The sequence below is a fragment of the Artibeus jamaicensis genome, unplaced genomic scaffold (assembly GCF_021234435.1).
Source record: "Artibeus jamaicensis isolate MK-2021 breed Jamaican fruit bat unplaced genomic scaffold, CSHL_Jam_final scaffold_754, whole genome shotgun sequence".
NCBI classification, from domain to species: domain Eukaryota; kingdom Metazoa; phylum Chordata; class Mammalia; order Chiroptera; family Phyllostomidae; genus Artibeus; species Artibeus jamaicensis.
This window is the reverse complement of record NW_026522054.1, coordinates 2820440-2846025: the sequence shown is the minus strand read 5'-3', so window position 1 is coordinate 2846025 and position 25586 is coordinate 2820440. Positions and strand designations below refer to the sequence as shown.

At 42.5% G+C, this 25586-nt stretch overlaps 1 protein-coding gene across 5 annotated transcripts in view; it reads left to right on the top strand.

Moving 5' to 3' along the window:
* Positions 1–5392: 5392 nt before the first annotated feature.
* CDC42BPA (CDC42 binding protein kinase alpha) overlaps positions 5393–25586 on the top strand; it is a 172225-nt gene continuing 152031 nt past the window's right edge. For 3 of the 5 annotated variants that reach the window (XM_053659562.1, XM_037138819.2, XM_053659563.1), the window contains exon 1: positions 5395–6739. In XM_053659562.1, the coding sequence (XP_053515537.1) occupies positions 6562–6739 (178 nt within the window). In that variant the 5' untranslated portion in view covers positions 5395–6561. Of the gene's footprint in view, positions 6740–25586 lie in introns of all 5 variants that reach the window. The other 2 variants (XM_037138818.2, XM_037138820.2) reach the window with 2 other exon arrangements.

The window sequence follows — 25586 nt, the reverse complement described above, 5'->3', positions numbered from 1 at the left end:
AACAGGCTGGCCATGCCGGGTTAGAGAAAGTGAAGGGGTTGGGTTAAAGTCAAGGAGTGGGGTAAGTGAAGGTGCTGTTTACTGAGATGGAGAACTCTGCAGATTCACAGATTCTTTTGTTTTGGGAGGGTCAGGTTAAAAACTTCTATTTTGAACATACTGCCTTTAAACAAGTGTCAAGTAGGCAGTTAGAAAGGTAAGTCCGGAGTTTAGGGAAAAGGTCAGATCAAAAGCATGAATTTGGAAATTATCAACACTTATTTATTATTCTGGCTGTTACTTCTGCAGAACAAATTGCCTCAAAATCTAGCAGCTTAATGCAATTATTTTATTATTTTCATGGAAGCTGAGCTCCAGAAATTTGGGAAAGGCACCGTGATGAGGGCTTGTGTCTGCTCCACGTGCCTGGGGCCTCAGCTGGGAAGACTTTGGAGCCTTGGTCAAGGCGACCTGACTTTGGGGGGCTGGCATCACGTCGGGCAGTCGGTGCTGCCCGGAGAAGCTGCCCGAAGTGTCTAATTGTGGCTTCTTTGTATGGCTCAAGTTCCCTCCTGCCATGGCAGCGCTAAGACCATTGAACTTTTTTTTTTTTTAACAGTTGAACTTCTTACATGGCAGGCAGGGTTCTAGTGACAGTTTTCCAGTGAACAAGGAGAGGCTGCATGGCCTTTTATGGGCCAGCCTGGGAAGTTAAACTGTCATTTTTGCTACATTTTATCTGTTACCAGGGAGACAGGAAGATTGGCCTCCCTTCCAGGGGAAGGAATTCAGCCTGTCAATGAGAGGAGTGTTGAAGAATTTGTGACCTGATTTTCAAATCATCACATCCAGCATCTGAATCATTAAGACTAATTGAAATCACCTAAGGAATGGGTGTCTCTAAAAAGAGAAAAGATGCAAAGGCTGAATCCTGGTTTACTCCAATTTTTGGAGATCTGGGAGACAAACAGGACCTAGCCAAGAAGCCTTAAGAAGACGTGGCCGGTGAGGTAGTAGGAAATTGGGAAGAGCGCAGAAGCCAGGTGAAGAAAAGTTTCAATGAAGAGGCTTGATCAGGGCTATCAAATACTGCTGAAAGGCCAAATGAGATGTGAACTGAGGAGAGCCAGTTGGCTTTGACGGTGTGGGAGTCACTGGTAACCTTGGCCGGAGAGATTTCTAGAGTGTGTGGTAACTGGATTCTTTACTTCTCCCTTCCTCGGCGACCGACCCCTGTGTCCTGGCTATGACACCGCCAGCCCCGTATCAGGACCCAGGGAAACCCGTTGGCCTCACTGTCTCGGTTTTTGCCACCACACGTGGCCATGGAGTCTTTTGTCAAATGTTTCAATGCTGCTGGCGTGTATAAAGGTAATGCCGCCTTTCTTTTTTATTGTTCAAATTTACTAACTAGCTGTAGGAGAGGACAATATCTCTATTCTAATATTTGCCCCTGAACATGTTTTTGAAAATTCCACATATACTAGAGCTCGTCTGCGTAGAGCTTTAATGAGAGATTAAACGAGAGGTTTAAAGATAGGACAAGATCCGGTGATAAGCAAGTGACAAATAAGAGTCTGTGAACCTCAGTCTGTTTCTCTAAGTGAATGAGCCCTAGACACAGAGGGTTTGTTTGGATGGTGTCTTTAACCTTTCTGAGGGGTTAAAAAAAAAAAGCAAAATAAATATGAAGAGGAAGGAGTGAAAACCTCTCCTATGTCAAAATCATACCACTTGAAAATCCACTGAATGTTTGTTCAGAGATAAAACCTTTGTTGTAATGATTTTTTTATTCCTTGGGTATAACTGGAACTGGGTTGATGTATGTATGACAATCCTTGGACTATTTGCCTTGACAGCCACCCCTCACCTGCCTCTCAGCTCTGAATCTCGGGGGCAACACATGCAGCCTCTCTCATAAGCTCCGTGTTAGCAGCAAATGGTGGCAGAGTCAAGGTAGGGGCTTCTCCTCCCTCTGTCTCCTGGGGCAGCCTCCCTGGCAGCCCTGGCACCTCCGTTGTGGCTGCAGCTCCAGCTCCCGCCAGCCTGGGCCAGGGGCTGGGGGTAGCAGCTGTTCCTGCTTGTTGTTTTCGGCTCTTCCATCACCTGTGTAGCCGTCTTCCAGAATTAAGGTTCCTCTGGTTTAAACACACAAGTGATTTCTGTTTTTCATGTCTGGGCTTTCCTCTTCTGCCCCGATGTCCATTTCTAATGCCCAAATATGTGAGTTAGCAACTAGATCTCACCGCTTCCTGGTTACAACAGGAAGGACAGGGTGGGTTTATGGAATTTCATAGACTTTCAGACGTCATTTGCGTGGTGGTGAAAACCTTTGGCCCTGGCTTGGGAGAAGCTTAAGGATGTCACTTGCTAGCTATCGCCCCCAAATTCTCTAAGCCGTCTGTCTCCTCGTCTGTGATGTGGAGATGATAACCGCGCTACTTCATACATTTGTGGTGATTGAATTGAATGTTGTGTTCGAAGTACTGAGGACAGTATGTACACACTGCAAGTGTGCTGTGAAGAAAGCAATTATTCATTGCAAAGTCTCCCTTTTTCATAAGTAAATCTTTGCAGTTTGCATGACTCATGTCAGGAGCCAGACTTGAAGTGAGGACAAGCATCTGCTGGCATTTTATCCTCCGAGGGTACCAAACCAAGTCATTCCCTGGTAACATCAGGGCGTGGCTGCAGGCTGAAAGGGGAGGTGGGGAAATGTGACTACACATGAAGCCCTGCCACAGCATTGACCTTGCTTTTGGCCCCGTTTTCCACCATTGAACCTATAGTTATTCTGGGGTAAGACGCAGGAAGGTAAGAGTGGGCCTGGTTGGTATAAATATCAGTTGATTAGTTGATGGATCGATTCTCCTGCTCTCAGGCCAGAAGTGTAGGATTAGGCGAACTGAACGAAGGGGACTCGCTTTAAGGACTTCTGTTTGCCTGATTCTTTTCACTTTCCTGTCTTCGTGTTCTCTTTCTTTTCTGAAAGGTCAGAATAATTCCTAGCACCTTCATAAAACTTTCTCTGTTTCAAACAAATTGTGTTTGCAGTGGTATACATCTACTCTCCAGGTCCCCAGGTCCCCAAGCAGAATTTCATAAAAAAGACCTCCCCCAGGCTCCTTTCCCAAAGAACACCCTGCCACGCAGCACTGGGGAGCTATTGGGCTGAGCCTTTCTTTGGCTTACGACGGGTTTCATTAACAGGCATGTTCACACTTCCACCAGAACATTTAAAATAACACCCGCACAATGTGTTTAGTGTCTAGTTAATTATTAAGTCTCTGAGCTTGAATTATTCAAGCAAAATTGATTGGGTTCAACCTTCTTCCTTCTCTTTGTGTGTGTGTGTGTTTAAATAAAGATAAGTTCTCCCCTCTACTCTCTAAACAATGTGGTAAAGGTTATTATACAAACATCAATACGCTGGACTGTGGGTGGTACCAAGTGCTAACAGAATAGGTAGGGAAAGGACTGGCAGCTTGATTCTTTTATTAAGAAATGGATCTGTATCTCATTTACTGTTAATTAGCATTTATGGAGACCTAACACATTTAACGTTTTCTTTTTTAAAGTCCTTTCTTATAGTTACTTCCAAGTTGGATAACTAGGTATCTTGGAGCCAGTTCTGTGCTATAAAAGCAGAAGGAATTGCTTCTTTTTCTGCTACCCTGCTGTGTGGTCAAATGAAAGTGTGAAATTGTCTTGGCTTCACTGTTAAAAACCATGTTATAGAAGAATATTTGTTGAGAAGATGTTCATAATATATTGCTAAGTGAAAACGAGGCTATAAGACTGTCTTATGTATCATTTAATTAAAATTGCATAAAAAAGCCTTGAACAAGGAACACCGAACTACTGTTTATCTATGTTAGGATTCAATTTTTCTTTTTGCTTCTCTATTACTTTTATAATTAGACAACACACACATAAAGGCATCACATCTAGAAAGGATTGATCTTTTGTCTGAGTCTCCGTATCAATCATGTGTCAGGAGCACGTTGGAAATAATGCTGTCCTTATTTAAGCCAGGTGAGTGTGTCCACGTGGTGAGTGGAGATTTTGCAAAAAAAAAAAAAAAAAATTACAATATTTTGTGAATCATAGCAACTTGAATAATTTGTTAGCCTTGATTTTTAGACTTCGTTTCTAGACCTTCATTCCTAGTTCTTCCTCAACTTTCATATTGTTAAGATGTGAACAGATGCACTTGTGGGCATCAACATAGAAAACTGCGTGATTGGTGTTGGAAAAGACTAGAAAATAATTGTATTATGGAGAAAGATGGTGAGGGAGGTGACAGTTTTGAGGAAAAGATAGAAATGCAGTGACCTAGTTTAGTAACATATTTAAATATGGGACCTTCCACAAGAAATTTGTAAGAGAGCTCTTCTAAGACCAAGATTGGAAAAACCTGGGAGGCCTAAAACGCATCAGGGTTGGATGATTTTTGCCTTCGCTGCCCGGTTTCTGCACTGTGCCGCTGGGTTGGGGGGAGGGTGTATGCCAGCGCAAACAGGGGACGCAGGTTTGCTCGTTCTGTTGAACTGTCCTGACTCCCATTGACTGATTCCCCTGTCGGTGGTAACCTTGGCTGGGGATAAACAGGCAGCAGCTAGAATAGTTCCGGAGAAAACACGGTGCTCCACGTACGGAAACTTTTGGGAATAGAGACGGGGACATGCAAAATTCCCTTTGCATTCACACACTTACGACTTGGATGGCAGCGCGTACAAGTCTGTCGTATTTGTCCTGCGAAATGACACAAGAAACGGTGTAATTGGACACCCAGGAAATAACTCTGGAGTGCCTGGGAACTGAATTTGGGGGTGTGGGTGGGGAGCAGGTAGGGGCGGCGAGAGGCACAGTCTTCTACAGATCTGTCCGGAGTGTAAAGCCCTCGGCCTCTGGGCCCCCTTCACAGACGTGCGTGCAGGTGGCGTCTCCGAGGGGGAGGCAGCAGCCCAGCTCTGTGATCCGCACGAGCCGCCTCGGGAACCAGGGAGAGCGGCGCACGCAGCGGTGGCGCAGTTCCCAGCCCGCTCCCTGTTCGCCGCGGCGGCCTCCCCAGTCCTCCCGTATCCCTGCATTCCTTGTTGCCGCAGCCCCAGCCTCGCCGGCCCAGGCGGTCCCCACCCTCCCTGCAGGGCAGCGCCAGCGCCCGCACCCCTTCCTGGGCCTCGGCTCGCTCCGCGAGGCCACAGACCGGCCTGGCCGGGCTGCGGGCAGGGGCGGGGCGGGGCGGCGTGCGCGCGCCGGCGGGGGGCGCGGGCCGCCATATTGGATCCGGGCTCTGCGCGAGCCTCCGCCAGCGCGCAGCGCACTCGGGAGCCTCGCGGAGCCCAGGGCGCGGGCGCGAGAGGACCGGGAAGGCGGGGGAGGGGTGGGAGGGAGAGGAAGGGAGTGGCTGCGAGCCGGGCTGCCGCAGCCTCTGCTCGCCTCGCCTGCGGCGGCAGACCCTCCTCCAGCGCCTCGGCCGCTTCCCTGATCGCCGCGGAAAGATGCCCTTAACCCGGGGGTGTGAACTAGAGGGAGAAGTCGCCGCCGGAGCCGTCCGCACCGCCGCCGCAGCTGCCGCCGTCCGTGTCCTTTGAATCCCGGGAAGCACCCCCGCTCCAGGGCGTAGGGAGCCTCGGCGGGCGGCCGCGGTGCGGGTGTGGGGAGACCGGGCTCCGTGCCCGGTGCGGCCCAGGCCGGCCGACCAGCGACCACCCGACATGGGGCGGGCTCGGGCGGCCAAGTAGCCGCTGCTCCCGGAGCCCGGCGCCCAGTGCCGCCCGCAGCCCGCGTTTCCAGCCCCGGCCGCTCCGCCAGCCAGGCCCCTGGGAGAAGCCGGGAGAGAAATGAAGAGTTGTCCTCCGAAGCCGTTGGAAATGGGACTAACTGCAAAGCCTTAAAAAGCAGGAGCTCGGGAGGAAAAAGGAAAAGGCTCCTCCGGGCAAGACTTGGCGTGCACTGGGCCGAGGGGGCTGCTTCAGGGACTCGCCCCCTCCCTTCCCCCTGGAGAAATTGCCGCTGATGCATCATCCAAGCGGTGGTTGGGAGGATTTGCAGCCGAATTTTTGGTTTTCCCTCCCCCTTACATACATTCTGGCTTTTTCCTGCCTTTTCTGTTTTCCTTCTTCCTGGGAAGTGAATTGCTGATGCAGATCGGACTTAATTCATTAATGATGCAACCGGATTCGTTTCAGGATTATGTTGCACGAACTGAATTTTGAATGAAGGAGAAGAGTTCCCCCCGCCCCCCTTAAAGAAGTGTTGACTCTTTGGTTCGTTGTACTTTTAATTATTATCTTATTTAAACATACGATTTAATTGTATTCTTTAAAAATGTATCAAATATATATTTTATGGTAACTATCCCTCAAAATATATGTATATGTGCGAAATCGAAGACGCTTCAGTTAAGTGAGGGTACCGGTGTGTTGGATGTTTAATTCAGCACCGGCATTGCATGACAGTTGTTTGAATAACAAGTGGTTTGTTTTTAAAACCACACTTTTTAAACTTTAGGTTCAAAGAATCATAGTAGGAGTCATTAATAGTCATTTAAAGGAAAACCAGCAGAAATCGGCCAACATGTCTGGAGAAGTGCGTTTGAGGCAGTTGGAGCAGTTTATTTTGGATGGGCCAGCTCGGACCAATGGGCAGTGCTTCAGTGTGGAGACCTTACTGGACATACTCATCTGCCTTTATGATGAATGCAGTAATTCTCCGCTGAGAAGAGAGAAGAACGTTCTTGAATACCTAGAATGGGGTAAGTTTGGATTTAAAAAAAAAAAAAACTCTTCAGCTCGACATTGTGATTTAATTGTTAAAGCGAGTTACCATGAGTAAACTCTGAGCACATAACCATGTGTCTAATCTACAGTGTGTAATATGTAATATAGTGTATTATCTTACCATAATAGGTAGTGTGTGGTTTATATATATTTAAATATAGATTCAATAAAAGAATAGATACCAATTATTCAAGATTTTTTCCCCTAGTTTTTAGTAAATATTTCCCAACACCATAACCAGGCTGCTCAAAGGTACTGTTTAATGTGGAATTTATGAGAAAGAATTTAACGCTTTTAGGTCAGCAGTAAGAGCTTATGAATGATTCTGTGATAGGCAAAAATGGATGAATACTGGTGGTATAACAGATATGCAGTGGAAAGGTATTTATTAGTGGAAACATTTGTTCTCAGACTCTGGAGATCACTCTGGAAATGGGAGGAGATATTAAAATATCTTACGTCAACAGGAACTTGAAGATGGTTATCAGTGGGTTTTATTTCATCTCCATTTAGTACAAGCGGAGGAACTAGTGAACATGGACTTGCCATAAATTGTCATGTTTATAAGATAACATGACATAAAGGTTTAAACATTTTGTGATAGTAGTTGGGAAAGAATGCTTGGAAGCAGCTCCTGCTTGCAAACTTGATTTGCTCTGCATTTAATGAAGATCTACAATGGTTAGAGTTTTGTCTTCATTCTCCTAAATATAGAAGTGATTTGGAAGACCGACCATAGTGCAGTGGATCAGTGACGAGAGCAGACGCTCCCATGTGACCTTCAAGCTCCAAGGCTTGGCTTGAAGTTCTGTATCCGATGTTCCAAGTCCATTTAAACATCCAGCTGTTTTCTGTTGGAAGAGTGCACGTCATCACCCACACCTGTATGGGTACCTTGGCTTTTGAAGGGTATTAGCCAAAGGAGTACTGCGTTTTGTGTCTTTGAATACTAAAAATTTTAGTTTGTTAAAGAGTTCTGATACAAAAATGTCTTGGTTCTCCAGTAAGCTTTATTTTCCTGAACTAAAAGTCAGTCGGTGATTATTTTGTGTTTTTTAATTCAAAATTTATTAAAAATTAGCTTGTCAGGTAAATCACTTCATTTAGGATTGCTTGCATTTATATATATATGTGTGTGTATATATATATATAAATGTATATATACAGAGTGTGCATATATGTAAAAATATGAATAGTATGGTTTTTTGAAACAGACTACCAGACTCACTGGGAACCTAAGAATCCTAGAGTGTCTTTTAAGCAATTTCTTTCTCAAGAGTGAGACTTTTGTACTTTTGTACTGGTATTGTTATGTCTTTTATTATGTGTGGAGTAAAATATTTTATAATGTTACATAGTTTTACATCTCATGTTTTATAAATTTAGAAAAAATTTTGTGGTTTTTGGAGATTGAAAGAAAAGTTTCTGGTTCTTGTAGAGTTTCAGTTCTTGTATTGTGGTTTGAGAAGTCTACTCTGATTTTGATTGTCATTTCATAACTATTCCTTCTCACCTGAAAAATGATGACAAGAGAAAGCCGTATGTTCAATTGCCTTTTGGTATTAAGAGTTTACATAGTAGTTTTATGCTGTGAGATATTTTCCTATATAGTATTATCAGAATAATTTATGTATATTTTCCACTGAATATGTCTCCTTGGGTTTTGTTTCTTATATATGTATTAGAAAATCCCTTGTTTATACATAGTTAATTTAAGCCGAATAAGCCAAAAGTCAAATAAGTATTTGGCCAAATGCACTTTATTTTTTATTACTATACTTTAAGTAATTTCAAATCAGGGACTTTTTATAATTTAAAACAAATTAGGTTTCAGTAGTATGCTTCCACATTTTATCTTTCCAAAAGTCTGCTAAGACATAACAAAAATGCACACTCTTTTAAGTAAACTATTGTTTTCTCACTGGTAGAGAACAAGAGACTGGCATTTTAAAGGAATTACTGTGCACACTTTGGGGGTCGGCAGTGTGCTACGTCTCAGGCATTTTTCAGTTGGGAGTATGAGATTTTGAAAGTGGGAGTTCTTAACCACAGAAGTTTGGATAAGGAGAAAGGAAAGAAATGTAAGAATGGGAGAGAGAAGCTGTTGAGAGACGTGCCGTGAGTTGTAGTACTTCCACTGTCTAAGTTATTTGAGAATTTAGGTTTTTGAAGAGTGCCAGTCTCTTCGGTTCATTTAAGTATTGCAGTAGATCAGCTGTGCTCCACATATGTCTGCATTACTACATTTTGGGGAAATGTCCTATTTTTTTCTTGCCACCTCACATTATAGAAAAAATTAGGTTAAGGAAGTTTCCATATAATGAATGGCCCTCAATTTAATTTTTGAAACATTATTATTATTTTTGGTGTGAAATGAAAATATACAGGGATTAAATTTGATCATTTAGATTTGCCGTAATGCGATATAGTTCTTAGTTTGAGTTTTGAAAAACCCAATATTTGCAACAGGAGAGCAGTAGTAGTCAAATACTCTGTGATGTATGCTGTATATTTCTGTTTGATCCTTATGTTAGTGAAAGTGTCATCTAGATATTCCTTGTTTTTATGCTGATGATAGGCTTCTTTTAAAGGAGGAGTCAGCCAAGGTTCTGTCTGCTTTGCCTCATTTCCATCAATTTCACTTTATTTCTAATTATGGTCCATTTCACTTTTACATCGTTACAGTTAGTGTTTTGTTCATACAGTGTAATGATAATAAGAAAACTGACGATTCAGAGTGAGGCATATGTATTTGGTAGCGTTCCTTGCTCCTGGTGCTGATGGCGTGAGGGAGCAAATGACGGAGCTCTGGAGAGGAAGAGAGGATTAAGCCAGTGAGCGACAGAGCACAGGGGTCAGGCTTCCTTATGGCCATAGGTCACTTTTAAATTTAACAGTGTGTTTTCCAGTTATATCTAGTAAGAGTAGAGCTATGTTCTGTCTTCTCTGTTTTTAAGTTGTTGAAATGATTATGGTTTGTATGTTCATAAAATTAGAGTTTTGATGTCCACAGTATAGCACTAAAATGTTACAATACAGTTGTAGAAGTAAAAATAATTTTTACATTATAAAATATTTTGCTAGTAATAACTAAATGAGTACATTATTCATTGACTTGGCTGCCCTCTACTTTGAAATGGGAAGTTGGGATTTTAAGTAACTCTCTACCAATTTACTTAAAACATAGATGTTAAAGTAGTATTACTGAAAACAAATGAAGCATTCTGCTTATCTCTGTGTGTGTAGCTGGTTTTGGTGCTTCCTGAATCTTGGACTTTGTAACATTTCATTTAAATTAACCCTAAATAACAGTAATTTTATACCTTATTCAGTGTATACACCAACACATACACTAGTCTGAACAATTAATAAACCTGTTACTAGAGTACATCACTAGGTACTGTGGTTTAAACTTTTCCTTTCATTAGCATACTTTTAAAGATTATTCACACTTTTTCCTTGTGTGGGTTGATTAAGTGAGATGATGTGTTCGCTTGATTAGAAGGCTCTGTCTTTTTCTAGGGCACTTTGGTCTTCTGCTGTTCCTTATTAGCTTTTCCTGAGAACTTAAATCGTGCCCAATGGTCAACATGTTCAATTAATACAGATGATTAAGATTGTTTTTATTGCCCTGGCCGGTGTAGCTCATTTGGTTGGAGTGTTGTCCCTCTAAACTGAAGGGTCACGGGTTTTTTCCTCCCAGTCAGGGCGCACGACTGGTTTGGAGGTTTGGTCCTTATTGGGGTGGGTTGCGTGTGAGGCAAAGGATCACTGTTTCTCTCTCACATTGGTGCATCTCTCTCCCTCCCTCCCTCTGTCCCTCCCTTCCCCTCTCTCTAAGATCAATGAGCATGTCCTCTGGTCAGGATAAAAAAATTTTTTTGAAGGTTTTTATTTGAATTCCCCATTAGGATCTTTATAAATATCATCAGAAATGTAGGTTGGGAACTTTATACTGTATTTCCTTTATACTAGCCACCTAATATTCTCTTTTAAGAAAAAGTGAATAAGTACAGTGATTTGGTTTAACATAATGTTCTTCTTAAGAATCTGTTGCTCTGTGAGCGAAAATGAGGAGGTCAGGGTTAACACTGAGAAGTTTGGCAGTTTGTTTGTTTTACATGTAAATGTAGGGCATACTTCACCATAGCAGTCTAAAAACAGATAGCATAATATGTTGCAAACTTTATGAAATGTCCCATGCTTCCTAGAATTTGATTCATATTACATAGTAATCCCAGGTTATTTTATGGTAGAATAAGTGAATTTGGTACAAATTAATACGTTATTGTACTATCCTATGGCAGTCAAAACATTCTTCTAAAACCTTTTCTCTTTGGTGTACTATTGATGGTACCTTGTATAACATACATAGCTCATTGTTTTTCATCCTTTTGGTTTTGATTAGTTTGAAAGTCCAATCAGCATTTAAAAAATTAAATAGAGTAGAATAGAAAATGTCAAGTACATCATGTGCAGAAAAAGTATTGTTACATACAACTCGTGTTTTCTTGTAGTTCTTACTGTAGATTGGGATAAAAAAAGTTTGAAACTCTTTAGCATAGGTGAAGCTAAAATATGTTGACTGTTTTAACAGTGAAAAGATTATAGACATAGGTCCTTTTCTCAAAAAGCACAGACTGGTGGATTTCATGAAGAGGAGGAGGTTAGGCAGGGACAAGAGACTTGTACAGAGGGAATGTAGAAGGGAAGAGTAAGAACACTGTTTTCCTGGGTTACTACTTTGGTCTGATCTGTGAACAGTTGGGTGTTTTTCATTTAGAAGAACTTAATGGACAGAGGAATTCATTTCACCCCTTTGTATTTGATGCCTCATTTCCTTTTCTGACTCGGGCTCTGGGTAGCTGACTTCCATTGATTGTCAGAGTTGTGTAAGCTTGACTGTGAGAAATCACCATATGACCTGTAGGCATTGGTGGTAGTTTTATGGTTACATCTTTTAGTTACTCCTCATGAACTAGAGTAGATGTAAGTGAGATGCCATGTTTGCTAGTTCCATAGATTTTTCTCATCCCTTGTTATTCATGAAACTGCCATTGAGGGCAACGGAGATTTTGGTAGCCTAGACCAAGAATTGCTCAGCTGTTTGACTGTATCTGAATGAGTCATGCAGTTCTTTCCACAAAGATATTTGTTTTTGAATGACTCCACTACTGGTATAGGTTATCCCAGACGTATGAATGGCTGACTTTTGTCGTCACTGTTTTCCAGATCTTGGGGATTTCTTTTTCTTTCTTGCCTGTTAATGCTGATCAGAGCTCTAGAATTGCTCTTCCCAGCGAGGTGTTCCACACTTCCTTTCAACAGCGTCCACTTTTTTTTTTTCCAATTAGTAGGTGGGGGAATGGCCAGCCCTCTGTTTTCTAACACCCCTTCCGCACCCCACATTCTGGTGCTGCTTTACCTGCTGCTGCAGGAGAGGGCACATCACTTTGACTTGCATGGCACCAGGCAGAGGTTTCAGGGTAGAAGTCCTGGCTCCCCACTTTGTAGTCTCCCTATTTGCCCCTTAATTCTTCCTGGTGTGAATGGTTTCCTTCTATTTTGGAATCAGGGCTTCTTCACTCTAGGTCTCTCTTTAGTTTCAAAATGTGTTCTGGAAATCCGTGGGATATTAATAGGTGTCTTGGGGAAGAGGGTGAGAGAGAAGGTTTACAAGGCTAAATAAATTTGGGAAACTAAACAACACTGAACATTAAAAATACTGCAGGTTATCTTGGAATTATGAAGTTTATATGATTATTATAGAATCATATTTTTTTTTTGCAGAGTATCTGGAACATGGTTGGCAATCAGTGCCCCACAGAAAGTCCTTTGAGAAATGCCCTTTCAGTAGGTTGTGGTGTTCTTTTTATCAGAATTCTGGGAGTGAGTTTTGAGGGAGACTGGGATACTGTGTGGTCTGGAAGGAGAATCCAAATCTGAGTAAGTTATATTTTACTTAGTGGTTGTGGGTTTTTAGCTGTCTCCTGTGTGATACTCAACGTGAACTGAAAAAATAAACTTAATCACAGCAGAGTAGTAGCACAAGAGTGATAGTAGTGAACATGGTATTTAGGAGAAGCGCCCTGTAAAGTAGAGCGAAATTGGATATAATAATGAGCCACTGCTATTAACCTATAAAATCTTTGGAGTTACTGAGAAGTCTGTCTCTGACCCTTTCTTGCTCTAATTAAACTTTTCAAGTATAGGCTAAGTACAGAGACTTTCACTTTATTGCTTTAGTTACTGTTATTGTAACATGTTGCAAAACTATTGTCTATTTGAAACAATCTTATTCATTCCTTTTGATAGTTAAGAGGAGAGCATCATGGGCTTATGCAATTTTAGAAAGGATTGTAGTGTTCACTCTTATTTTTAAGGTTACAACTTTTTAGCTAAGCTGTTGTTTTCAGACTTTCCCCCCAGTGTGGGAACTTTACTGTTATAACATTGTATCTGTGATGCTATGGGTTTCAAGTGTCAGGACCTATTAAATGTTGCTACAGGAACCAGAAAATGCAATCCTTTTATGAAAGAGAAAAACCATGTATAGTTGGTGCCGCTTCAGCACTTTGTGAGCAGTTAGAACTTGGTGATGACTATAAACTTCTCTTGTGGGTATTAGAGTGGCAGATGATGATAATAGAGGTAATTCAAGTTCATTGTTTCAAGACAAAAGCTTATAGGGGGATAAATGTCTTTTTCTCTTTGAAGATACATTTATTGTTCTTTGCAGTTCTTCCCTAGTACCACTATTCCTCTCACTCCCAATCTAACTGTGCTCAAAAGTGTTACTTGTGTGGATGAAAACATCTTTTAAAAATACACATGAATTAGCCCTGTCTGGTGTAGCTCAGTGGACTGAGTGTGAACCTGTGAAGCAAAGGGTCACCGGTTCGATTCCCAGTCAGGGCACATGCCGGGATTGCAGGCCAGGTCCCCAGTGGGGGTCACATGAGAGGCAACCACGTGTTGATGTTTCTCTCCCACTCTTTCTCCTTCCCTTCCCCTCTCTCTAAAAATAAATAAATATTTTTAAAAAACACGTGAATTAGTTCAATCATTTAACTCTCGGTTTTCTTTCACATTGCTTATTCATCACTGTAGGCTTAATCAATGAAAAAATAAAACCTTCTATTCAGCTTTATTCCTAGTGATAAGAATTAAATTTACACGGAGTTTCCATGGTGAAGATCTGTAAGTGGAAAACCTCAACCTGATATATTTCTGTTCTAAATCAATGTAGTGGTAAAGAGTGGGGGCTTTGGATTCAGACGGACTCCGACTGTTAGCTGGAGGATTTAAGCAGGTTACTTAACCTCTTTTATCATCTGTAAAAAAAAAAAAATGGACATAATAGTAGTAGCTTATTTTGCCAAAAGGTTGAGAGGTGGTTTAGGATTATTCCTTTTCTGGTGATTCATAGTTGTATTTTGTCAGTTTTGTTCCCCATTCTGTTTTTTAAGTTCTTGTGAAGCCCTATTTTTTGGTAAAGTTTAGTTGAAATGTGTAATGCAAAGATGTAAATAACTTTATTTCACTTAAAATAACGAAAAGTTGGTGATGTGTCGCCAACTTTGGACTTTATGGACTAACAATCACTCAGTATTCCTAAGTGCCTGTTGTGTGGTCTTACAGTAAGTGTGAAGAAAATAAGCATTGCACACTAGTGTTTTCTAAACTGTATATTTCACGAGATAAAAATGAATATTCTGAGAATTAAGAGTTCAGTGGATAGGAAAGACTGAGAAAAATAGCTCATTGCTTCCCTCTGGATATTATTGCACAAAGCACATTACCATAGTAAAAGTTTTTGTAAAGTTCTGCAGTATAGAGACCTCTTTAACTTTGTTTTACCTAGAATTTGCCTAAGTCATTTGACCTTCTGTAAGAGGAATGGCTGGTTTGCAAAGCTGTTCCTGCTCTCACGTAGTGATGTTGTTTTCAGTGGAGTGTGATCGTTTTCAAACCCAGTTGCCCCTCTCATGGAGCTGTGCAGAGCTGGAGGGAGAGAGGCGGTCCTGGCTGTGAAGTAGAGCCCAGTGAACTAGGCTTCGCGAGGGTTTTGTAAGAGCGGTGCAGTTGTTCCGACAACCAGAGTCCCGTCCGCTGGTATCTGGCTGACTGGGAGGGCAGTGCACCAGGTTGACTCAGGTATTGCTAAAAGCCATCAAGCTTTACTTGGAAGCACTCTGTCCTATGCTTAAAAAAAACAAAACAAAACAAAAAAACTTGTTTGCAAAGATTAAGAAAAGCCCCCAGTGGCCAAAGCCCGGTTTTGAGACTGTATTGCTAGCTAACTATTGGCTTTGCCCTGACCAAAAATTGTAACTAAGAAACGTTTAAAAACAGATTCAAAGCTCAGGTATGTGGTGAGGCTGAAATATTGATATGATTATCATAAAGCTTTTCCCTCTTCCATACTTACAAAGATTTTCCTAGAGTGTATGGTTTAAACCGCAATAATATTTGCAAATGTGGTGTTTCTGTTGCTGCCTTTTTGCTGCACGCCTTACCCATTTCTGACTGATACGTGATAAGCTGCCAGTTTTCTCCAGGAGTCATGGCCGTGTTGCATTGCTTGAAGTTGTGATTAAGTAGTCATGGAAAACATATGTAAATATATATAATATATAAATATATATAATATATATAATACACACATATATTATATAATATATATATTTTTGCCTGTGTTCCTGTGGGAATCCCAATTAAGTGTAGCAGCTCTTGGTTATCCTGATTTTACTCAACCTCTGTTTGCTTGTGGCTCAATTGATTTGTCTGTATGAAAGGTATCTAAATGGGTTACATCGTTCCTGGATTTTATTGGCCTTATTAATCATGCCCCCCCCATTACTGCTATGTAATCTGTAACATCATTATATGTGCCCGTCAAGTGAAAATATTGTGAATCCTACATATCCAGTGCCTTTGTTAAGTAGAAGGACTTTTACTAAACGTGATCCTTTGTTCATGTCAACATCCTGCCTAATATCTTACTGATAGGAGTTTAAAATGTCATTTAAACTTCTAAGGGTGGCGTATGCATTGTTAATGATACAGTGCTTGTCTATTTCCCTAATCTTTTTCTTTATTTTCAGAAAATAAATCTAAAGTTGACAGAAAACTTGCAAGTACGATACAATGTTTCCCCTTCTGAACCACTTGAGGGTGAATTGCCTCCTTGATGTCCTATCATTTCTAAATGTTTGTGTGTATTTTCTACAGTCCTTAGATGATCATGTGCAGCTATAAAAGTCAAGAAATTCCTTCGCCGATGCATTGCTATCATCAAAGCCTTAGTTCTAATTCAAGTTTGTTAGTTGTCCTGATAATATATTTACAGCAAAGAATTAAGATCAGAATCACATGTTGCATTTGGATGTCATGCCTTAATGCCATTCATTCTGGTCCAGGTCTTCAGATTTTCCTCAACTTTCATGACTTTGACACTTTTGAAGATGGCAGGCTAGTTACTTTTGCAGCAAACCCTAACCCCAACCTTCTTCCAGGTGGGGGGAGGAAGAGAAGTGGCTTCTATAACCCTCTCAAGAGGAACAAGACGTTTCCTTTCTAGGAAACACTCAGAACATCTCCTCCCCAGTCTCAGTGTGCACAGTTGGGTCTCACGTCTGCCCCCGAGCCAGTCGTTGCCGTGGCGGGTGCTGGGATGCAGCGGCTCTGTGAGGGAAGTGTGGGTAGCAGCGGTAGGGGTCTGTGTGAGGTGAGGGAGTGGGTTCTGGGTGGACCGCACGTGGCCTCGCTGCACTTGGCATTGCAGTTTACAGTTCATTCGTAGCACTTCCCTTTAGGAATTGTTAGTGCTACAGTGAAGTTTTATGGGGTTCTCATCTTTCCCCTGACCACCTTTAAGGAATGCCTTTCCTACTATGTGGCTTTGATTTAAATATTCTGAGCCAGCATTATTGTGTGGAACACAGAAAGGATGCATTATAGATAGCTTTAATTCAATTTTAATTTTAAAATTGCAAATGATCATTACAAAGGTACTTGTCTCATCCATGCCATCTTTTGTTGGCTTACCCCTCCCTTAATGCCTGTAAACTTTGTTTATGGCGTTCATGTTTGACAACTAATTGACTTATCTTGGATTATTAATGATCTTTTCATATATGTCATACCAAGGATTATCTCTTATTTATCTCTGATGCAGATTCCAATGTATCTTTATTGCTAGTGATATCTGCAGAGGTGTGCGTTAGGAGGTCCGTTTAAAGTCAATTTAATAAATACTTAATGTGCACAATAAATATCATGTGTAATGGAGTGTGCGAACAACAAAGACAAACAGTGTGGTTCCTGCCCTCCAGGAATTCAGCGGAGTTTAGTAAGTGTATGAAAAGGGGCACAGGGGGAAGATTACTGTTGATAGAGGAGAGTGTGGCGTGGACGAGGATCAGTCGTGGAGGAGGCGTTTGAGCTGTTCCAAGGACCATAATGTTCCATGAGTCAGAGATAGGAGGGGGCACTGTAGATGGAAGGACAGAGTGGAGGGCAGGATGGAGGCAGTGAAACTCAAAGGCATGTTGGTGGAGCAGAGTGAGGGAGTGACCGGCAGTGCAGTTGGAGTGGAGAGTTGGGGCATTTCAGCTGGCTTGTTACATCATTTGCATTTGACTCGGAAGCATTGGGAAGCCACTGAATAGGTATTTGTTTTTAAAGCAAGGAGACTTGGGAATTGCTTTCTATGGAAGCACAAAAGCTTTAAGATTTGCGGTCTTTTGCTCTGATAGAATGTTTTGTTAGTATACACATTAATTTATTTTAGCAAAGGTTGATTCTGTACCTTTTCTGTGGTAGGTACCAGTTCCTGGAGTTACAGCAATGAACAAGGCAGGCAGGGCGTCTGCTGTCACGGAGCTCACGTCCTAGTTTGGGAGAGTCAGGAAATAAACGTGTAAATAAATAGGATTGTTTCGGATATTTGTAACAACCATAAGGAAAATAAGCATATGACATGACAGTGTTTGGGTGGCAATTTAGATTCATCAGTTATGGGACGAAGCCTGCGGTTTTAGCCCAAGGAACCAGGTGAATAACAGCATGTAGCATTTAGTATTTATTTCGTTTCAGGCACTGTCTAAGCAGTTTTCATGGCTTATCTTACTTAATCATCACCCAGAGAAGGTAGCATTATCCCTGTATCACAGGTGAGGAGACTGAGGCACAGCTCTGCATTCTCATAGCTAGTAAGTGCTGGTATCAGGACCCGAATCATTTGATTTTAGAGCACACAGTCTTAGCTGCAGTCTCAATTGTACTGCCACCGCTGACGTAGAATTACGTGATGGACGGCTGCAGGGGGTGGGGGTGAGAATTCAGAACTCTGCTCTGGTCGTGTTAAGTTTGGGTAGTAGGCAGGTGATACGCATCTCTGAACGTACATTAGCTGTTGGTAAGGTTAGGACTAGAGATACACATCTCAGATTCATCAGCTTATAGATAGGTGTAACCAGGGGGCTGGATGAGATTTCTTAAAGATAATGTGTCATTAGGAAATAGAAAAGGGCCAAGAGTTGGAGGAGGAGCCGGAATGGAGAGTGGCCAGTGAGGGGGGAGAAAACCAGGAGAAGATTGTCAGGAAGCAAAATGAGTTTCAGAGGAAAGGAATATCACATCCGCTGAGTGTGTCTAAAATGCAGGCAAGAGCCAAGTGGAGTCGAATGAGGAGCAAATGGAAGCAAAGTGAAAGCCACGTAGCTGGCTCTTTGGAGAGGTTCGTGTAATGGGGAACGGGGGAGTTTGGTAGCAGGTAGGGGGAAGTAAGGACCTGAATTAGGGAGGTTTGCAAGCGTGAGGGAAGATTACGGTTGATGAAAATGATGCAACAGGAGGAAGAAACTTAGGAAACACACAGGGGTTGGCTTTGATTGGAGCAGGGTGCTTGCTTTTTGTTTTGTTTTTTATAGTAGAGAGGCGGAGGACAAGGTTAGAGTTATAGGTAAGTTGGTAGATTCTGTGATGGGAAGATAACACAGTAATTTCTGATTGCTTCTATTATTTCAGTAATTTTTAAGACAAAGTAATTTGATGAGAGTGGTGGGAGGTGTTGAGATGGCTGGAAAATTTTTTTTTAATTTAATTATTTTATTTATCTTTAGAGAGGGGGGTGGGGGGATTGTCTCTCAAATGTGCACTGTCTGGGGACGGGACCTGCATTCAAATTCAACCCAGGCAGGTGCCCTGACCGGAATCGAACCGGCCACCTTTTGCTTTGCAGGACGATGCCCAAACCAACTGTGGAGATGTGTGTGTCAGGGTTCCCGAGACCACCCCCAGTTAAGGTGTTTCACTGGGAGGCCGAGGGGCTAGGGCTCTGAACCTATTATTAAAATAATAATGTTCAGAAAATTACTGTTATTATCCTAAGCAAATCAGTGTTGTATTTCTTCATTCGCTCTGTGTCAGCAGAACTCTTCTCTGCCCTATGGCTGTGGTGCTACCCAGAAGCGGTGGGTTCCCTCCTGGCCCCTTTCTTACTAAGGGTGTGTCCAGGCCAGAGTTGTTTAAGTTCGGGTCTCCTGAATGTCTGCTCAGTGCTCCGTCCCAGTCTTTTTTCACCACCTCCCAAGCTGGGACACTTGCAGAAGCTTAACTCTGGGAGGCAGGTGGGGGGTGTTCAGAGACAGAACTTGCCTGGTGCTCAGGGCAGGGCCAGAGGTGTTGCTTGCCCTGGCTCAGTGCAGGCATTGGGTGTCTGCCACAGGGGACTCACCAGCTGGAGGTGGGCAAGCCTGTGAGCTCTGGCCTGCTTGTAGGGGTCCTGGGAGAGCTGCTTTTGAGGGCCTCATGCCTATCGGACATTGGGATCCAGGACAGGAGCTCTCATCCAGCATCATAAAGGCTGCGACGAGTCTGGTGGCCCTTGGCTGGCTGACTTTGTCCTGAGGTTGGGGAACTTGGCCTGGTGATGCCCTCAATGAGAAGCCCTGGAGTTCCCCAGGCCTGTCTGGGCTGGGAAGTAAAGACCAAAAGGTAGGCTGAGGGCCCAGGCCTCAGAAGCTACGACCTCCGCCAGGTTCTGGGTTAAAACCAGAGCAGCCAGTCAGGAGAGAGAGTTCTAATGATTCAAAGGACTTTTGAAAAACTAAAGAAAGCAAATTTAACCACAGCATCAAAGGGGCAGGGCACCAGGCTGACCGCCCTAGTTCGGTTTGGCCTGAGTGCTCACAGGGTTCCGTCTGTCCACGCCCCACATGCTGCATTGGTTTGAGGTATCGAGACTGGGATTTGGGAGGTGCGGCGAGGGGGCCTGCGACAGGCCTGGCCCTGTGTCACAACTGTGGAATAGGCACTAACTAGACAGCTACTGATGACGCTTGGCCACCAGTAGCAGCAGGTCTGTCCTAGGGGACTGCAGAGGCAGTTCTGGCCCGGAGAGCCGGTTCTGACACCCTGAATCGCTGTGCTGAGATCCACTGCCGGCTGGCTTACCTTAGAATGAGGGGAAGTGGGGGAGGGCCCAGAAAATGAGAAATGTGACCCGGCCAAGGCTGCCCTCCTCACACGGTGCGGATGGTCCCTGTTTGAAAACAGCCGCCAGGGCGGAGTCCCTTCTCATGGTGTCATCCTCCACGCACACCGGGGAGTCAGTTCATGAGAATAGGATTAAAAAGTTGTGTTCCAATACAGAGGTCAGTTTCATTTTGAAAAAGTCTGTTAAATCTCCCGATTATGCTAAGCTAGTGTAGTAGCCTTCAGACGGAGTCGTCTGTACAGTGCACGAAGACTTCCAGGGTGCGTGGGCTTGTATGGGAATTGAACTCCTGATTCTCAGCTCCGCTGAGTACCCTCTCCGAAACCCAGCTGCAGAGAGCACTCAGAAACCTGCTGACTTGCGTTTCCACTCCCATTTCACAGTTGCCCACCTCCCACTTTACTGAACAAAGGCAGACTTCTTAGGGGTCTCACAGCTCGCCCTGGTGCATTGCTACCAGCTGGGAACTCACCTGGGGGCACCACAGGAGGGGGCGTTGGAGACCGAGTCCCTCCCAGGGCTGGGCCCGGGGAAAGGCTCCTGTGAGATGGAGCGGAGCAGGTGCTGCCGTAGCTTCCAAACCAGCGGTAAAGCTCTGTTGTCTGTCTTTCCGAAGCCTCTGAAACGGCAACTGTTGGTGCTGGGCTGTGTAAGAACACATTCACTGGAATTAAAAATTAAAGTCAGACTCTTTCTAACAGAAAACAAGTTGTATTTTTGCTGATTGGTTCGAGAGGACTGGCTTTGCCGTTAGATTATATGGTGGACATTTCCCATAAATTTTCATAAATTCCAGGTTTTAATGGAATTCTATTTAAAGCACATACGCAATATGAAATATGTTGGAAATTACATCATTTACAACCATGAAACCTATAATTAAATATTTGAGCTATAATTTAAAACTGCTCAGGGGAGTATGTTGTTTTTCCGAAACCTTTGTAGAGACAGTCTGTGAACAAAAATACTTCGTGACCACTGCCCGAGTGCTGTTCGGGAAAAGCTGGGTCGCAGGCTTCGTCGGACGGGGTCTGACTGTGCATCTCGTCCCCGGCTGCCTCGGCTGTGAAAGTCACTTTAAAAACCACTCAGGTTTTATCCAGCGTATCTGTTCCTAGTTTTTTAAGAGGTTTTAAGTTTCTTGTTACTGTACTATAAGTGAGGGTAGAATTTCATCTTTGTTTTGCATTTGTTGAGGTAATCATAGCATTTTTCATCTTTATTCCATTAATGAGATTGACATTGAAGTTTGAACATTGAATGCGTCGTGCATTCCTGGATTAAACCCGACTTAGTTGTGATAGGATAGATATTACGGGCTTGATTTACCAGTGCATTATGATCTTTTGCATTGTGTACGCAGGAGAGATTGGCGGTAGTTATATGGTCTGTGGAAGGTTTTAGTTTCAAGAATATGCTGGCCTCATAAAACAGTTTGGAAGGTATTCTCTCACGTGATGCTGGTACCATTTCTACCTTAGATATGTGAAAGTTTGGAAGAATTCAATGGCAAGTTTATCTCGTCCTGGAGTTGTCTTCTGGATACTGGCTTGGTCAGAGGTGTGCGTTAACATCCAGTGTTTCTGTGGGGGTGGCTGTTGCGTCCCTGTCCGACAGACCCGGCTGGTTGTGTAGGTTGTTCGGATTGTCACCTACTTCACCTGTCAGTTACGTAAAGGGGTATGGAAGTGACCTGCCTTGATGGGCTGTTGGCCACTTTTTGCACACAGTGGTGTCAGTTTTTGCCTGTTGTGCACTTTGAGGCTAGATTAAGTGGGTGCAGTGTTGGGGTGCTGTGTTTCCCTGATGAATCGTTCCTTTTGGGTGATGACTGTCACCTTCCAGTGAGGGTGTCTGCCTGCGAGCTCCCCCCTTCTCCCTTATTAATATAAAAATGCAGCTTTATTTTGGTTATTTGTCTGGCTTATCTGTTTTCTTTTATTTTCATTCTTTGTGTATTTGTGTTTGGATTTTTTTTGAAAAGCATATAACTGGATTTTTCTCCCTCAGTGTGAAATCTATGTATTCTCACTGTAGTGTGCAGGCCATTTATATTTATTGTAAATAGAGATTTATTTGGATTTACTCCTACCATTTTAATCTTTTTTTTTTAACTTTTAAAATATTTATTTTTTTAATGTGTTTCCACTAGCTTTAGGATTAATTTAGTATATTTTTCTGAATCATTTTTCCCCTCTACTTGTTTGGATGACATACACTCTATTTCTCTTCCTTTGGAGGTTAGCCAGTTGAAACTTCCGTGTTAGTTATCTTCTTCTCCCAAGGGTCCTCTTTTGTGATCCTGGTCTCTGTTTCTTTTAATTGGGAGGTTAAGCTTGAATCAGACACTGCCTTCTAGATCAGAGCTGTTGTAAGGTATGGGGAAGGGGGAGAATTTTAGTAGCTGTCTGGCCATTGGGTTCCTCTGTATTACTCTTTACACCCCCTCCTGGACCACACATTATTGACTTCCGTTACCACATACTAATGACTTTACAAGAACAGCACAGTGCTAGAAACCCAAGTATATCTAATCCCACAGACGTTCTGTAACACTTCTGTCACAGGTTCACAACGGGGGCTCTCTGCCTCCTCCTCCTCCCCCTCCCCTCACTCCCTCTTCACCCCGGTATTTTCTTCTTCCCGTTCTCCCTCTCCTCCCCTCCCTCTTTTGTATGTGTGCATGTTTGAAACCTGCCAAGGCCAGTTCCCCACCCAAATGGTCTGCTCTCTGTGGCCATGCAGTTCCAAAAGCTTGGGGTCATGTATGCCTTTTTTCTTGGCCTCCATTACGCTCACCTCCTTGAGAATTCCTAGGAAACTTGGAGAAGTGCTTTCAGTGTTCCACCGTTGGAATGAACTGTGCCCCAGGAGTGAACGGAGGTTCAGGACCACGGACAGATGTGTATGTGCCACCTGTCTGTCTCACATCCGCACGGTTTCGCAGGCTAAGACATTATTCTGAAGTCTCCACTGTTCATCATTTTTTTCATTTTAGGTTCAACTCCTCCCCATTTTTATCAATTATCTTATAACCACTTCTTGACTTTTTTGAAGTTTTCATCTCATCATCTTCTAAAGTACTTATCTTAGCAGTAGCTTTGAGTTTAATAAATCGTTTTGTCTCCATAAAGAAACTAAGAATTAGAAAGGTTGGTACATATACACCATGGAATTTTATGCAGCAGAGAGAAAGAAGGAGCTACTACCTTTTGCAACAACATGGATGGAACTGGAAAGCATTATGCTGAGTGAAATAGGCCAGGCATTGAAGGACAAATACCATATGATCTCACCTTTGACAGGAAGCTAAAGAATAAAACAAACAAGCAAACAGAATAAAAACAAAGACGCTGAAATAGAGAACAAGTGGGCAGTGACCAGAGGGGAGAGGGAAGGGAACTTAAGGGGAAAAAGGGGGAGGGATTTTGAGGAACAAGTATGAAAGACACAGAGATGAGGACTGGGGGGGGGGGATGGGAGGGAGGGGGGAGACCGGGCGGGGGGGGGGGGAGAGAAAAAAAATGTACTTAAAAAAAAATACCTATAATGTAGTTCACATACAATTTAAAAAAAAAAAAAAACTTCTCCTACCGTACACAGCAATTCAAGTGTAATGAGGTTTGGAAGTCAGGTTTTTCTGACTGTGAAGACAGAACTCTTTAATTTCTTGATATACTTGATTTAAGGCTTTTTGTGTTTTATTTTTAAAAAATATTTTATTTATTTTTAGAGAAGAAAGGGAGGGAGAGAGGGAAACATCAGTGTGTGGTTGCCTCTTGTGCTCCCCCTACTGGGGACCTGGCCTGCAACCCAGACATGTACCCTGACTGGGAATCGAACCAGTGACCCTTTGGTTAGCAGGCTGGCCCTCAGTCCACTGAGCCACACCAGTTAGGGCTTTAAATGTGTTTCAAATCAGGGTATATTTAAAAATTATCTACACACTTGCCCCATTTCTGTTATGGTGTTCTTCTTTCTTACTACATTGCAAGAGCTCTTTGAATTTTAGGGATAGCAACCTTTTGGCTATTATACTTTATAAATATTTTCCCCGTTTGTAATTTATCTTTATTTTAAACTTTAATACAGTAGTTAAAAAAATAAAACTTTCACAATTTTGTTAAATCCTCCTGTCTTTTCCTTTTGGAGTTTTGCTCAAAAGCAAAACTGACTAGACAAGTTCTTCCTCATCCCTTGAACATAAAAATATTCTATTCTGTTACTCTATGGTGTACTTAGATTGTTTTTTAGATAATCTACCTATATTTGAACTGATACTTTTAAAGCACATGTTAGTGGCTTGTAAGGCAGATCCTTCATATTTCTTTTTAAAGGTTTTCTTGGCTCTTCTACATTTATTCTTACAGATGACTTTAGAATCATTTTGTTAATTTTTTTCCCAAAAATCTAATGGAGCAGAAGTACTTTTTGAAAAAAAAAAGTATAAGTGGCTAGACTTTTTTCACTTTTATCATATTTTAAGAATATAGAATAGTTCATAAATACCATGTTATAATGGTATTCTCACCAGCTGCTGAGTGGAAATAAATTTATATAGTATCTGTGTTTTTTGTCTTTCTTTGAGTTTTATTTCCCATAGAACTTACGTTGAAATTCCTGTGAATACATTATCAGTAGTGGTGATAACAAGATACCTGAAAGGAGGTATGTGATGAGATCAACTCCGTTTCCCATTTCTAGCACAGTAGCTGGTACTGAACAGGTACTTAATAAAGAATTAAATGTAGAGTTAAATGATTAATAAAGACATTATCTTGGTGAATTTATGAGTCTCAACATTATAGGATTGATCAAATTGGGGCTGTTAATATATTCATTAATATCATATAAGAGACAAGACAGATGAACTAGAGTGCTAGTTCAGCAATTTATGATAAAATATCTATCAAGCATCGGAGTCATTTGTGTCAGCCCCACTGGTGCTTTTTCCCCTGCAGGAGAAGTTTTATCAGAAGCTTGGAACTGAAGAATACAGTTGGGGTGAGGGTAGTTCCTCTGCTTGGTGTAAGTTCTGGTCCACGATAGGAAGGGCGTGGCAGGTGGACGGATACTCCGCTCACTGGTCAGCGCCCCCTCCGTGTGCCTGAGAGACTGCCACTACCCGGGCTTCTCACTCACAGATACTCTCCGTGTCCTCCTTCCGGATACTCTTCCTGTAGCTGTACAGTGATTTTAGCATCAGATCTTGTCCTGAATGGGAGCGGTTATTTTAAAATTTACAGGTTGTTTATGGACACGTTAATTTAAACCATTCAAATGACATAGAAGTATACTTAACATTTTTTGAGCCTTTG